The sequence below is a fragment of the Triturus cristatus genome, chromosome 5_1 (genome assembly GCF_964204655.1).
Source record: "Triturus cristatus chromosome 5_1, aTriCri1.1, whole genome shotgun sequence".
Lineage (NCBI taxonomy): Eukaryota > Metazoa > Chordata > Amphibia > Caudata > Salamandridae > Triturus > Triturus cristatus.
The window spans coordinates 261,980,441-261,995,533 of NC_140587.1; the positions used below are offsets into that span (position 1 = coordinate 261,980,441).

General features: G+C 44.8%; 1 protein-coding gene across 1 annotated transcript in view; it reads left to right on the forward strand.

Annotated features, from left to right (window-relative positions):
• Positions 1–15,093, forward strand: part of HHLA1 (HHLA1 neighbor of OC90) — a 310,979-nt gene that overhangs the window by 122,870 nt on the left and 173,016 nt on the right. The window contains exon 2 of the mRNA XM_085603780.1: positions 9,514–9,615. Coding sequence (XP_085459906.1) covers positions 9,540–9,615 — 76 coding nt within the window. The 5' untranslated portion in view covers positions 9,514–9,539. The remainder of the gene's footprint in view (positions 1–9,513; positions 9,616–15,093) is intronic.

Genomic DNA, 15,093 nt, shown 5'->3' on the forward strand with positions numbered 1-15,093 from the left:
CAACAACTGTTCTCTTGACTTTGAAGTCCAGTCTATCTCCACACCCCCCTCCGCTCCCTTGCTTCTCCAGGGAGCAAATCACCTCCGTCCAAATGGCTGTATTGATTCTGACCCATGCCTCTTCACACCTAATCAGGGAGCAGCTTGGCTCAGGCTACCAAAGGTTGACCAATCAGAAGAGGCTGCTACAGGGCTGCCTTAGGTAACCTCAGGATAGTAAATTCTTAAACTACTTCCCTGTTAAAGTTATACTAATTCTGACCATGTCAAGTTGTTGGATTTATTGTATCCAATATTTTGACACTAAATGATATTGCTAGCTAGCTCCCAAGCAAAGATAGATGTTATTAATTTTAATATAGCCTTCTCAGGTTAGGCTATGGGGCTAGCAGTACTACAATAGGGAAAAACAACTATGGCTGTTTTTTACTACTAGGGCAAATAAAACATATTATTTTGTCCCTGATTTTTATAACAATGCACCCCACCCTTGGGGCAGCTAGGGCAGAGTTGAGGGGTGACTTTTGTGTAATAAAACGTTTTGGACTTTGGAAGTACTTTTAATTCCAAATTCAAATTTGAACACAGTTTTATTTTAAAACAAAAACAGCCCGCAAGGCATGTCTGACACCAGATACCACAACAGTGCACACTTAAATGCATTAAGCCCACTGGAGTCTCTAAACCCACATTTATACCAATTACCATATCTACCCGTTTCTAGAACAGGTATATATTAGATATTAAACTTACAACAACTGTTAAAATGATGAAACAATGTGTTCCCTGTGTATGTATCACACAATACAGCAACTTAAATCCATACAATATAATACACGAGAATGCTGTATTAATTCACATCATTTTAATCTCAAAAGCGTGATTCTTCAATTGATTCTCGTTTGTGATGGCTAGTCTTGTCATTCTCCAGAAACGAGCTTCAAGATGAATCCCAGTGCATTTCGGGCTCTATTGTAGCCCTTCATCAGTGGTATCAATAGACAAATATATACAAAAATTGTGTAACTAATAATTGGGAAATATTTGAAAAGAAAACTCATACAGCCTCATGCTATGCCGGACATTCCTTGATCTTAATACCCTTCAACCAAAGTAAGAGCCAAAAGGAAAAAACCAAAAGGAAAAAAGTGGCCAAAAATAAACAATGATATTGGTCGTGGAATCAAAATACCATCAAGAAGTGATGTGCGTGCCCGCAATTCAAACAAACTACAACGGTAAAGTGACACGTCATGAAAACACTAACTATGTACATGCATTGTCAATCCAGGAGTGAAAAGCCTAATTCCCTAAATTTAAACTAAGTGAATGTCTGGACTAATTTGTAATGAAATCCTGGATTCTCAAGTTCGCTGTATTAGGAAATACCTCAAAAGTTTTCTTGCACTGTCAAAATAAAAGTGATGAACGCCAGCTGCCAGTGTCTATACATCTGAATGTAATTCTGCAAATAAACCGGAATGAAAATGTGAACAGTGATACTAACACTGTGTCCTGCCGACTAAAGTAAAAATGAAACCTGTCTTACCAACGGAGAATCCAATAAAATCTGCACACTGTCCTTGATGGATGTGAGGATTAAACTGTCAGAAAAGAAGGAAAAAAGGGGAAAACCAGAAACTAATCAAAAGTGTGTACAACTGAATACCAGCTAACTAAGTATGACCAAATCTACAACAGATTTTGGATTACCCCAATTACGTCAGTTCTGTTTCCGCTGACTACAACTCTGTGTGCCAAGATCTGGTGCATAAAGCGTGAATGGCGTCTACCCAATGGTTTATATATTACAAAAAATGGGACTATAGGGATTGTGGTCTTCCATCAGAGAAATAGAAAAAACACCACGTGCCTGAACAAACCAGCTAAAACAACAAAGTTAGGTGAGTAAAAAAAAGTTAGGTGAGTGAAGAAAGATTAAATGAGTGAAATAGTGATCGAATAAAAAGGCTCAAGGCGTCTTATCATGGGTGCAGGTTTATACAATACAAAAATACAATGACATAAGGTGTAACAGAAAACATGCTGCGAGCCACATCTGAATGGCCTCAACATTAAACATTCAACTATAAAGGCGGTGGTATTGTAATAAACCCGTGCTATATGAGGTAAGTGTAACCATGCTGTAAATCTCATCACACTCAAATGAATAAAACTACTCCTATGACTGATACAGGAATTAAAAGTCTAATAGTAGCATGTAAATTACAGATAAGAAAAACATATACTTTCAATGGCAACTATCACATTAGCTCAAGTTTTAAAAAAGCAGTAGCGGGTTTGACCAGTTGCGGCCGGTATGGCTTGCGGGTGGGGGGTGGAGGGCGCATGGGGAGGGGTCACGCGGGGGGTCAATTAATAAAAGAAAAGTTCAATTAACTTACCTTTGCCGGCCCGTCCCACAGGCAGCCTCCCTCCCCTCCACTAAGTCAATTACAAGGCTGCAATGACAGCGTTGTGTTTGGCTGGGACCTCCACCCCACACGCATCTACGGGGAGGTCATTTTCTCTATGCAGGCTGCTTGCAGCCTACATAGAGAAAATGCAGAGTGCGTATGACTGGTTTGGTCATCCCTGGGGCTGACCAAACAGGCAGTGCACTCAGAGTGGGCAAGCCACTCCTCCCCTGGAGTCCAGCAAACCCGCCCACCCGCCCGCCCCCAACCAGGCAAACCCTTCTGCTTTTCCACAGTGCAAGAATCAGAAACATAAAATGGTATTTAAAATACCATTTTATGTTTCTGCTTCTTGCACTGCTAGAAAGCAGTGGGACGAAGCTCCTCCGCCCACATGGAGGAGCCGCCCCCGGGTTTGACAACAAATATGGTACAAAGCATAGAATTCAAATGAATAAATTGAGATGTAAAATCATAAGGACATACCAATAGGTGCCAACAATCTTGCGGAGAGTTAAATCATACTGCATAATAAGTAATAATGAAATTATAGAAAACATGCAAATTCTATCTTGTCATTTAAACCCCTTGGAATTAGGGTGTCAAGGAATCGTATCCAATAAGTCTCACGTTGTGATAGAGTCTTAGTTGAATCCCTGCCTGGTAACTGTATCGCTGTCTCTAATAATATGGTGAAACACATCTGAGCAAAGGTGTGATTGGCCTCCATCCAATGAGTTGCCAAAGGAGAACTCAATGTTCTGGGTTCTGATTCAACGTTTGTTCTCAGTAATTCTTGTTCTAATCTGCCTCTCGGTTTTGCCGACATAAAAGAGCCTTCAGGGACACTTAATTGCATATATGACATGCTGTGAATTGCAATCTGCTGTAAAATTAAGTGTGATGTGTTTGCCAGTCCATGGATGGGAAATGGTGTTCCATACTCATTTGAACAGATGTTGTAAGTTTGATATCTAATATTGTTTATTCCCAATTTGGGGCATCAGTAGTGCACACTGTGTCTAGGATCATGTTCTAGATACTTCCTTTATATATAATTTGGGACGACGGTGATGCCCCTTCGCAGGGTGCACAGAAAGCGCACAAAACAAGTTTACTTGAGGTAACTTTTGAGTACTGCTTTCACTTTGAGTGCAACACCACATTCTTTTTTTCACTTTTAGAAATTTAACATTTTCTTGTCCTAAGCATTTGGTGCCTGCAGCCTGTTTCCTGGGTCATATGACTAGTTGCAGTTGGCCTTTGTGTATTGCTCCGAGTTAGCCACACATTGGGGATGAGAGAGGGCATAGCTGTGTTTAGCCCTACTTGCACTTCAAAGACACTGCCTCAGCTCACACACAAAGAACTTCTCACTAGCCTATTGTACCTGCAGACAGACTGGGACCAGGGTAGGGAGGCATGACATTCTTGACACTTCTGGGTGGAGAGGGGATTCCAAACGTTTATTCCACTTCAAAGGGGGCACCAGGTATGAACTTTGTGCTCCCAGACCCCCTCTTCAGTTCACTTCTGGACCTGCTGCCTGTGGTCGGATGTGTACTTCAGACGACTCTCTTGCTGCACCAAGAGAACTGTCCTGTTGCCTAAAGCCTACCCTATGCTTTCAGATGCCTTCCTTTCTACTTGAGATCTGCTTTACTCCACAGCGCGGGGACACGCCGAGATGGCGTCACCATGCGCTTTACAAGCTCCTTTATTTATTATTATTTTACTGCTTGAACCCAAGACATCTAGAGTGACTCCAAGGGCTATTTAGCTGGCCTCCTGATCGGAGCCTCAGGGACAGAAAAGGCTCCAACCAACTTGAACCCGCACTTGGACCCAGCTTGAGTGAGTCCTGACCTTCCAAGTGGTGTCCCCCCACAGTCCTGGTCCCTTGTCAGTGGTGCTAAACTTGCCCAGATAGCCCAAATCCAACACTTGGTACGAAGAAAGTTTCTATCAAAAGTGCTCTGAAAACCGAGAGGAGAATGTATCCTACCTGCCCACTGACTGACTGACTTCACAGCAGCTCCTGCTGCATTCTTCCCCACAGCAGCAAATACTATTCAACAGCTCCTTACAGAAGGGGTTTCTGGGCCCGTGAAGCACTCGTTTGCAACAGCTTGCAGCTGCGTCCAGCTTAAGAGTTTCAACTTCCATAAAAGCTATAACATAGAAATCTTCACCACAAGTTGGCCCAGCGGCTTCCCCAAGATGACGTCTTTTCCTCAGACACCCCACTGGATGCCTTGCCTTACTAAACTTTACCTAGTCAAATATTTTTCATTACATTTTCTTCTAAGTCTGAAGGTAAGTGAAGACTTTTCTCAATTCACCTCATGTACCCGAACCGCGCTCCAATGTGGTTTGCCATACCTTTTGACTTTTCCCCGGCCTTGCGCGACTTGATGTCCACGGTTGGCACTTTGATCTTTTACGGGCTATTTTACACTTTAAACTTTCAAAATTCCTAACTCCGGTTCTACTAATCAGATTTTTGTTGTTTTGGTTTCAATATGATTTTAGACTTGTGGAATTCTTTCACTATATCACTGTTTAAGTGTTGCATAAATAATGTACTCATTGCCTCTAAGTTAACCTTGACTACTTTTGTGCCAAGCTACCAGAAGGTTAAGCACAGGTTAGTATAGACCATCTACCACATCGCTGCACTCGCGCTGATACTAGCACAGAGTATTTTAATGCTGCCTGGTTTTTGTATTTAGGTTCGTTTTTCTGTTTGATTTTTCTCTGCTTTTAGCCTGCTTGCCTGTAGCCTGCGCCCCTCTCTCCCCTTACCTGCATTTAAAAAACGGCATTTTCTGCCTGCCAAGCACCACCATTTCGGTGGGTCCGGGTCCTGGGGGTCATTTTGGGCGCCATCTCTGTTTGGGACACCTCAGCCAGCGGCGGCCGCCATCTTGGAGCGGACTCGCACGCTCAGGGCTGATTGGAGAGCCTATTTAAAGTCGCTCCCTCACGCGCAGTGTGACGCGCAGGTGGACGCCTTCGCTTAGCCTGAGTCGTGCCGGAGTCCTGCCCGTCTGCGCCCGTCAGCGTCCCGGAGGCGACGGGGCGGTGGGGGAAGCTGGTCCGGTGACACACTGGCTGAGATGATCTGTTATACCTCTGTGATGTTGCGGGATTTGCGGGGCCTCTCTAGCTCCTGCCGTTTCGTTTTCCCGGGGCGATTTAAGGGTAAACGCCGTTGTCCGTGTTGTGGCTGGACGCCTTTCTGGACCCATGTTAATGTTCCTCGCCCTGCAACGGCTGGCGCACAGCATCTTTGTTTGCTGCTGAATACAAGGTCGGTAGGCTGCCATGCCCTGCATATTTACGATCTCCTTGTTAGGGAAAATCCCCTTTGCCTGCTACTTACCGAAACCTGGTTGGGAGAGGCTTCCAATCCGGATGTCTTCTCAGCCATTCCTCCGGCGTACAATATCTTCCGGCAGGATAGAGTGAAGGGTAGAGGCGGGGGAGTGGCGGTAGTGGTGAAAAAGAGCGTTTCCTGCTCAGTTCTTCCTCTTAATTCCATCGGGAGCGCTGAGTCGCTCGCCTTCACGCTCAGACTGTCCCCGGGCCAGGCCCTGAAGGGGTTGTTGGTCTACAGGCCACCAGGCCCTTTGGGTTCCTTCCTGGAAGATCTGCAGACAGCTGTCTCTGAGTTGGTGCTGACCTCACAGCACTGCGTCATGGCTGGTGATTTCAACCTCCACCTTGACGTAGCGGATGACTCGGATGCGGTCAAACTGTTGGATATTACATCTCCACTGGGATTGTTACCGTTCGTGTCGGGGCCAACCCATGAGAAGGGGCATACCCTGGATCAGGTGTTTTCATCTGTCCCTCTTACGGAGGTTGACACCCTGCCGGTGCTCTGGTCCGATCACAGGCTGATCAGATTTTCGGTGCTGGAGAGTGCGCGGCCGGATAACAGTGCCTCAGTCTTGTCTAGACCGACCTCGAGAGCGCTGCACAGAGTGACACCTGACATGCTGGAACAGGCGCTTCTGGATCACCCATGCCATCTTTCGGGCGATCTGGATAGCGACACTGAGGCTCTGCAGCGGTGGCTCATTGATAGGCTGGACGATCTGGCCCCCAAGGTAGCCCTCCGATCCACGGTGGCACGGCAATCTGCACCATGGTTTACGGAGGCTCTTCGTGTGGCTCGCAGCCAATGTAAGGTGGCCGAGAGGGCCTGGCGACGTTTGTATGATGGGGAGGCTAAACTCGCCTACAAGGCGGTGGTGAAGGCCTACCATCGGGACATTCTGGGAGCTAAGAGGGACTATTTGGCTAGGAGGATCGAGGCATCCGCGAACTCCTGTAAGGAGATCTTCACCATTGTGAAGGAGTTCACGACCCCTAGTTCCCAATCGCCCCCTCTAGTTTCTTCAGATACGTGGGCAGGTGATCTGGCCGGCTTCTTCACTAATAAGATCAAGGCGATTCAGGCCTCCTTTGTGGAAGGACCGGAGGATGGAAGCGGCGTCACCGGGGCTGGGTGCGGATTTCCGCACACACCGACGGCGGTGCTGTCTGATTTTCCTGCTGTTTCCAGCGATGTGTCCAGGCAGCTGTTGGCCAATTTGAAATCTGGCTCGCCACTTGACCCCTGCCCCGCCAAATTTTTGGCTGGGATGGCGGAGGTGGTGAATCCGCTGGTTAATCCCATCCTCAACGCCTCGCTGAGGGAGGGGAGGGTCCCCAGCTCTTGGAAGAGAGCGATGGTGATCCCCCTCCTAAAGAAACCGGGTCTCGACGTCGAGGTTCTGGCCAATTATAGGCCAATTTCACTTCTTCCGGCCCTCACGAAGATCACGGAAAAACACGTCCACGGTGTCCTGTCGCGCTTTCTGGAAGCTAACAATCTGCTCCATCCATCTCAATCCGGTTTCCGTCCTAATTTTAGTACGGAAACGGCATTGCTAGAGGTCACTGAGATCATCAGGGAGACTCTTGATGTCGGCGGGAGGGCGATGCTGGTCATGTTAGATCTATCGGCGGCCTTCGACACCGTCCCCCACAGGGCGCTCTTAGCGAGGCTTTATGACATCGGCCTTAGGGGGACGGCGCTCAGGTGGTTTACATCCTTCCTTGAAGGCCGCCGCCAGACGGTCTGGGTTTCCCAGAGCTCTGCCGAGATGCCGCCATTGGGAGTTGGGGTTCCACAGGGATCTGTGTTGAGCCCCACGTTGTTTAACATCTTTATGTCCCCTTTGGCGGCCTTGGTGGAAGCATATGGGGCCCAGATCATCTCTTACGCCGACGACACGCAACTCCTCTTCACATGCGGGAAAGACCAGGAGTTTGATGGAGGGAGAATTCGGGACTGTCTTACATTGGTCTTTGACTGGTTCCAACGGAACAGTCTAAGGGCCAACTCGAGCAAGTCCGAGGTTCTGTTTTTTGGTTGCGGTGTTGATCCGGAGTGGCAGCATTGGTGGCCGTCCGACATGAGCCCTCCTGCACAGTCTTCCTTGGTGGCTAAAAACCTGGGTGTCAAGCTGGACAACCAGCTATCGCTGCGAACACACATTCTGGGTCTGGCTGGCACCTGTTATGGAATTTTGAAAATGCTCCGTAAATTCCTGCCCCTGCTGTCTGAGGAGCACAGGCGTATTACTGTGCAGGCTCTCGTCGGTTCGAGGCTTGATTATGCTAATGCCCTCTTCCTTGGCCTCCCTGATTACCTAGTTCAGCGCCTACAGGTGGTACAGAACTCTGCCGCCCGGGCTATCTTTGGCCTGCGTAGACGAGCCCGAGCTTCCGGGCTGCTTCAGGCGCTACATTGGCTGCCTGTCCGGAAGCGGATCCAGTTTAAATCCCTGACTCTGATGCACAAAGCCCTGTTTGGATCAGGGGCTGGATACCTGCGGCGGAGACTAGCCTTCTATCGACCAGTCCGCTCCTTGCGCTCGGAATCCCTTTACAAAGCGGTGGTCCCTCGGGTGAGGAAGGCCCGCACGGGAGGGCGCTCTTTCAGCTGCAAAGCCCCACAGCTGTGGAACTCGCTTCCTCTTTCGCTGCGCAGCACTGTCAATTTGTTCCAGTTCAGGAAGAGCCTGAAGACCTGGCTTTTTAATCTTTAGGCTGTTCTTATTGCTTCAGTTTCAGTTCTTTTTCTCATTTTTTTGCTGTGTTGTGTTATTTTTATTCTGAGATGCAGGTGGAAAGCGCCGGGACACTCTTTTCGAGTAGCCGTGCGCTATAAAAGAACGCTGTAACATAACATAACATAACATAACATATAGTGACTTTTTGTGGATCACCCTGACAAGGATTGTGGCTGTTGCTTGAGTAGGGTCCCTCCCCCCTCCAATCAACAATCCAGTTTCTCGCAATACCTTTGCAAAAAAGGCCCCATATGTCACAGAGGACAGTTATAAGCAACCAATTGCTCATGAATGTGGGCCAATCATTTTGCGCTTACCAAAACAGGCAATACCTTAAGAGGGGGCTTAGCTTGAACCCCAATATCTTTTGATAGCATCACATAAAGCTGCTCCAGCCAGACATTTTAATGTACCAAAAAAAGAAGCTGAATAGATACAATGAGGTTGATTCACAAAGGCATTTAGGAGCATGGAACTATTACTAAAGGAGTACTCTTCTACATACTCTTACATATCTTTGCGAATCAGCCCTTAAACGGCCAACTCCACATAAGTAAATCCCTTGTTTTTGTGCTAAATGTATATGACTATTTTCCGAATAGTCCCGTTTAGTCTCATTTGAGATGTTTTGAGGCCAATTCACAAAGGCATGTGAGGGTTCGAAAACGAGTGCTACAGCAGTTATGCTCTAGGTACTGTAAAATACCTTCATGCACAGGTCCCTTTTCTTCTTAGCCTCTATTTGTATTTTGTCCTTGCTGTCCTTTCATGCCTGTAAATAATATATTCTTGTGTTAAGTAGAACCGTGGAGTAATTGCAATATTTGTCTCACAGCAATTATGTTTTTTTTAAGTTTGAGAAGCTGGTATGTAATATACGTAACAAACATATATTGTGGTACAGCACTTACAATAGTTACATGCCCACAGTAGAATGTACATTTATGTAATGTTTATTTTTTATGCAGGTGTTTAATTGGCAGTGACACTCAAAATGCTATGGTCCCATCAACATGCTGTCGTACTGTCATTTTCAAGCCTTCTAAGCCTTCTTCTCTTGTGGTGTGCAGGTACGTTTAATATCTATTGTCATTTTAAGAGAACCTATCCTCTTCTGACATTTTGTTTGACTCACTTTGTAAATGTCAGTTAACACCACAAAATGAAAGCATTGATCTTCTTACTGTCAGACGCAAGAGACCTGTTTTGATTTTTAAATGAAAAGAAATGCTTGGGCTTTGTTTTGCACAGGACTGCAAGCCGTTTTGCAAATAAATTAATTACTAAAGTACCTTCCAGTATATATACATCAATCAATCAGGGAGTTTAAAGCACGCTACTCACCCGTGAGGGTCTCAAGGCGCTGGGTGACGGAGGGGGGGGGGGGGGGGTGCAGCTCCCGTTCAGCCAAAGATCCAGGTCTTGAGGCTCTTCCTGAAGGTGTGCAGAGTAGGGGAGCGTCTGATGTTGACTGGGAGTTCATTCCAGGCTTTGGCAGCAATGTAGGAGAAAGCCCTTCCACCTGCTCTGGCTCTGCAGATGTGCAGGGTTTCTGCTAGGGCGAGGTCGGCGGAGCGGAGGTTTCTTTTGGGTATGTGGAAGGAGACTCTATCGAGGGATTTGGGTCCGGAGTTGTGGAGGGATTTGTAGGTGTGGGTGAGTAGCTTGAAGGTTACTCTTTTCTCGACGGGGAGCAAGTGGAGGTCTCACAGGTGTTGGGTGATGTGCTCATGGCGTGGCATGCCGAGGATGAGTCTGGCCGCTGTGTTCTGGATGGTCTGGAGTTTGCGAAGCAGGGATTTGTTGATGCCGGCATAGAGGGCGTTTCAGTAGTCCAATCTGCTGGTTATGAGTTTGTGGGTGACTGTCTTTCTTGACTCAGAGGGGATCCATTTGAAAGTCTTTCGGAGGATGCGGAGGGTGTTGAAGCAGCTGGATGCGATGGCGTTGACTTGCTTATTCAAGGAGAAAAAGGAGTCGAGTACGATGCCGAGGTTTCTGGCATGTTCAGTGGGGATCGGAGGGCTGCCGAGTGCGGTGGGCCACCAGGTGTTGTTCCATGCTGACGGGGTGGTTCCGAGTGTGAGGACTTCTGTCTTTTCTGAGTTCATAGTTTACAAACCTAATGTCTGTTGAGTTAGTTGCAGTAAGTATTCTATTATATTAGAGAAACATGAATCCATAGCCCTGAAACGCAAAGTGTTGGTGTGTTATTTACTTTCCAGCCTGGGAATCTGAGTACAAAGGGCATCCCATTGGTGGTATATGGGCAATCACATGCTTTTGAAGTAAAGCCCTATCTACCTACGCCTGTATTAGATTAAATCTGCTAGACTTACCAAGACAGTTTTGCACTGTGATGCAAAGGTGTCTGTGTTGTGCAAGGCAGCCAGAAAGTGCACAAGTGCTTCGGATGAGAGCAGCAGCATCACATCTTTGTACATATGGCACTGTCCTGCTCTCGCACCTTCATGCAATGCAATGCAGCATTGCTGGAACAAATACAAATGTTGCCCCTAAATGTGAACAGTAAAGACAAGGGGCCTCATTAGGAAAACGGTGTTCCTATGGACTGCCGCACCAGCAGGCCGACCGCCCCATGTGGAGTTTGGCAGTCGAACGGCTGCAATTGCGGAGGATCTGTGATCCCTCAGCGGTGTTGCAGTGGTGTGATTCTGCGATATCCTGTCAGTGCCGCTGCAGCACCGCCAAGCATACCACAAGTTTCCCTTTGGACCTTGTGACATTTAATACTAACTAGTAAACTTACATGTGTTCCCATAGAAAAGATATGAGAGATGGGAAAGGAGATATTCAGCCATAGGTTTGTGAATTGCATTATGTAATTAGTACGTAGTACTACTTTAGAACTACTTTGCGTAATACAAAAACACAGTTTTTGTATCAGGCCCATAGTCTTGATCTAAATGCAAGCTTCTAATAACTTATATGAATACAAACATAGTGATTTCCTCCACAAAACTCTATCATATACCTCAATATAGAGGGTCTCTATTTTGTTTTAAATCCCAGTTAGCATTGCTTTAAAAACATTTTTAGAATCTAAAACATTTACTAATCTTGCTGATATGAAAAGCCAACTGTAAGTCTATCAGGATATGGCATTTCCCATTCTTAAGCACATACTATAAAGATTCGTATTCCTCTAACAAAATGACAATTTGTGTAATTTATCAAAAGAATGATAATAGCTTTTGATTTTCCTTTGTGTGGTGCTGTATTCTGAAGGCAAGCGAGCTTGGTAGAAATAAGCAACTGTTTATGAAATGTTAGTATTTGATGTAATCAGTTCCCCTTTATTGAAAGTTAGTATTTGAAATACATGTTATTTTCAGATATTTACATAATATGTAATAAGGTTAAAGTTCCTCTCACTTGGTTTGAGTCTGTAGTACTTGATTTTTATTTATTTAGGTTTTCTGCTGACACTTTCTGTTGCTCTCCATTAGAATTCTATTTGTATGTGATGTTGTCTCTAAAAGATCTTGTGATCTAGGTGTGTTACTTTTCTGTTCAATTTGCTTGATTTTGTTGAAGAAATAAAACAGTGACAACTCAATCTCTGATGATGGGTTACATTGTCATCGCTGAGGACTTTAGTTACACATTTCTGATTTAATTGATTTAATTGCCACCTCATCGGCCTTATCAGATATCATTATGGCTTCTTTTTGGATTAGACCATGTTTATGCCATGTACTTTCAGCGGTTATCAATGATACACTGAAAAATAGTTTGGCATCTTTCCTCTGATTTAAAAAAAATCAGCTAGTTTGCTTTCATGAACAACCATTTTTTACTTTCCTTGGAACATATGTGATATTAAAGAATATGAATAAAAATGATCTCATGGTGTAATATGAGTGTGATGGAGCACTCAGTAGGATGGTAAATGATATGAATGCAGTGCAAGCTCTTATTCACCATGAGGACAACCAGGTTGTATTCCTCTTCATTGCTTTTCTGAAAGTACTTTGATTGTAAATGTTTAGCGACATGGGTCAGCAACTTGGCCTTTGCATCCCATGATGGCGGAGAGAGGATAGTGTCCACCCATTGTCCAATTATGTGTGCTTCAACAATTGAAACTTGTGCATCTTCTTTTAAGATAATTGAAACCTTAATTATGTTAAATGCAATATAACAATTTGCTGGACTGGCAAGCTCTTTGACGTTCAAGGTAATAATAATACAGACTCCTGGTGTAATTGAATGGCTATATCTCCTGAACTCTGATTACCGAAAATAAATGTTGTGATTATATTTTATCCTGTTGATCATGTGGCTGCTACCAAAGAATATTAATGAGCTTAGAAAGATTAGAAATATGTTAAATGTTAGCAGAAATATGTGACCTATGTCTAAACTGAAGAATAGAGAAAAGCAGAAGATGAGTTGGTAACAGTATGAAAAAGCAACTGATTATCATTATTTCAGAGGTGAAAAAGTAGAAAATAAGAGAAATTGTGTTAACTGAGAATGTTGAAGTCTTGGTGCCAGTAAGGCCAAGTCATTAATTAGGCTTTTTTCATTGCACAAAAAATGTGTTACACCACTTTGTGTCAAAGGTTGTTACTGGGTTGGTTCAGCGCAATCAGCCATAGGTTTGAGACAATGCTTGAACTACTAAACTAAAGCTTAATGAAAGCAAACACAAAAGAAGGTGAGTTGTGTTCATTTCTCAAGAAAGGATGTGTTGCATGTGTGCTCCATTGCATAGCAACCTTCTGTCCACACATAGGGATTTGTAATGGAAGTATATGCTTCCAGTCCAAACTCTATTCAAGACAGCACACACTCACTTCTGCACTCTGATAGGCTGTGCGTCATGCAAGAAATCCTTGTTTGAGTGCTGGAGCAGGGGATGACAGCAGCAGCAAGCCATTATCTGTAGATATAGTACTGTAATATGAATGTCCCATTGCACAAGGCAGCACAGAAAATGTGGATGCTTTCCTGCATTGTATGAAAAATTAGTAAATGTGGGCCTTCATGTGAACTGCAACTAATATCCACCAAAACGTTTTATTAGGTGTGTTAAATCCCTAATCTTACATGTTAACTTTTTAAATACTTCGCCCTGCCCTATGCATTTTTTAAAACTTCTCACACAGACCTTAATGGCAGCCCTCAGACATGTTTGAGTGCTACTTTTGTGGGTGGATCAATAAGTGATGCGAGCCCACTAGTAGCGTATAATTAGCAGGCCCCGGGTACATGTAGTAGCAATTTACTAGGGGCTAACAAGTAAACTCAATGTGCCAGTTGGGTAAAAGCCAATTTCACCATGTTTAAGGTAGAGATCCCAAGCACTGTAGAACTGGTTAGGAGTGGTAAAGTGCACAGAGTTCCTAAAGCCAAACAAAATGGGTTCACACGAGTGTGAAGGCAAAAAGGGCGAAGTCCAACGGTGTGGGATTTTTCTTGTGTTGTGTTTTCACTTTATTACTGTTTGTGTGCTGCATAAATACTTTACACATTGCCTCTAAGTTGAGCCACACTGCTTTTGTGCCACACTACCAGAGAATTAAGCACAGGTTAATTTAGTGACTTTTTGTGGTTTATCCTGACAAGGATTGTGTCTGTTGCTTGAGTATGGTTTCACCCCCTTCAACCAACAACTCAATTTCTCACAAGTAATTACCATTGGCTGAGATTAATTCAAGCACTCCACCCATCACTTTATATCTGCCTTAATGCCTTATTTGCGCTGGGTATGCCCAGATATGAGTCCCATACTCACTGTGTCATAGGAATCAAGCTACACCTGACCGAAGAGTCCCGAATAGGTGTAAACAGGTCTTGGGTTGCTTGTGTTCCTATTCATAAGGAGCCTGGCCTGGCAGTTCAGGCTAGACTGTTCCTACTAGAACAGGAGCAAGCCTGATTTGTATATGGATTGTTCCTATCTGTGGTGGCATGGTGGGCCAATGACTGGATTGCAGCCACAAGTAATTACCAGTCACTGATATTAATTTAAGTATTCCACCCATAACTTTTTTGTGTATCTCAGTGCAATGCTTTATAGTGTGCACATTTGTGGGTTCCATTCTCACTGTGTTATAGGAATCAAGTTACACCTTACCAAAGAGGCCCAAATAGGTGGAAAGAGGTCTTGGGTTGATTAGGTTACTATTCATATGGCGCCTAGCCTGGAAGTTTGAGCTAGACTGTTCCTTCTACTACAGGATTCGGCTTGATTTACTTATGATGGCTTGTTCCTCTGTGCAGTGGCATGGTGGGCAAAAAAATGATGGACTGGAATACCGCCCGGAGTAATTACCAGTCACTGAAAAAAATTGAAGCTTTCCACCCATCACTTTTTTGTGAACCTCAGTGCGATGCCCTATGTGCAACGAGTATGCCAGGACTGAGATCCCATGCTCACTGTGCTATCGTACCTCAGGCTACACCCTATTCAAAAAGCCCAAATAGGCCTAAACCAGTCTTGTTCCCATTCAGATGGAGCCAATTTGTGCTTGACTATTCCTGTAGGAGCAGGATCAAGGATGACTTCCACATCGATG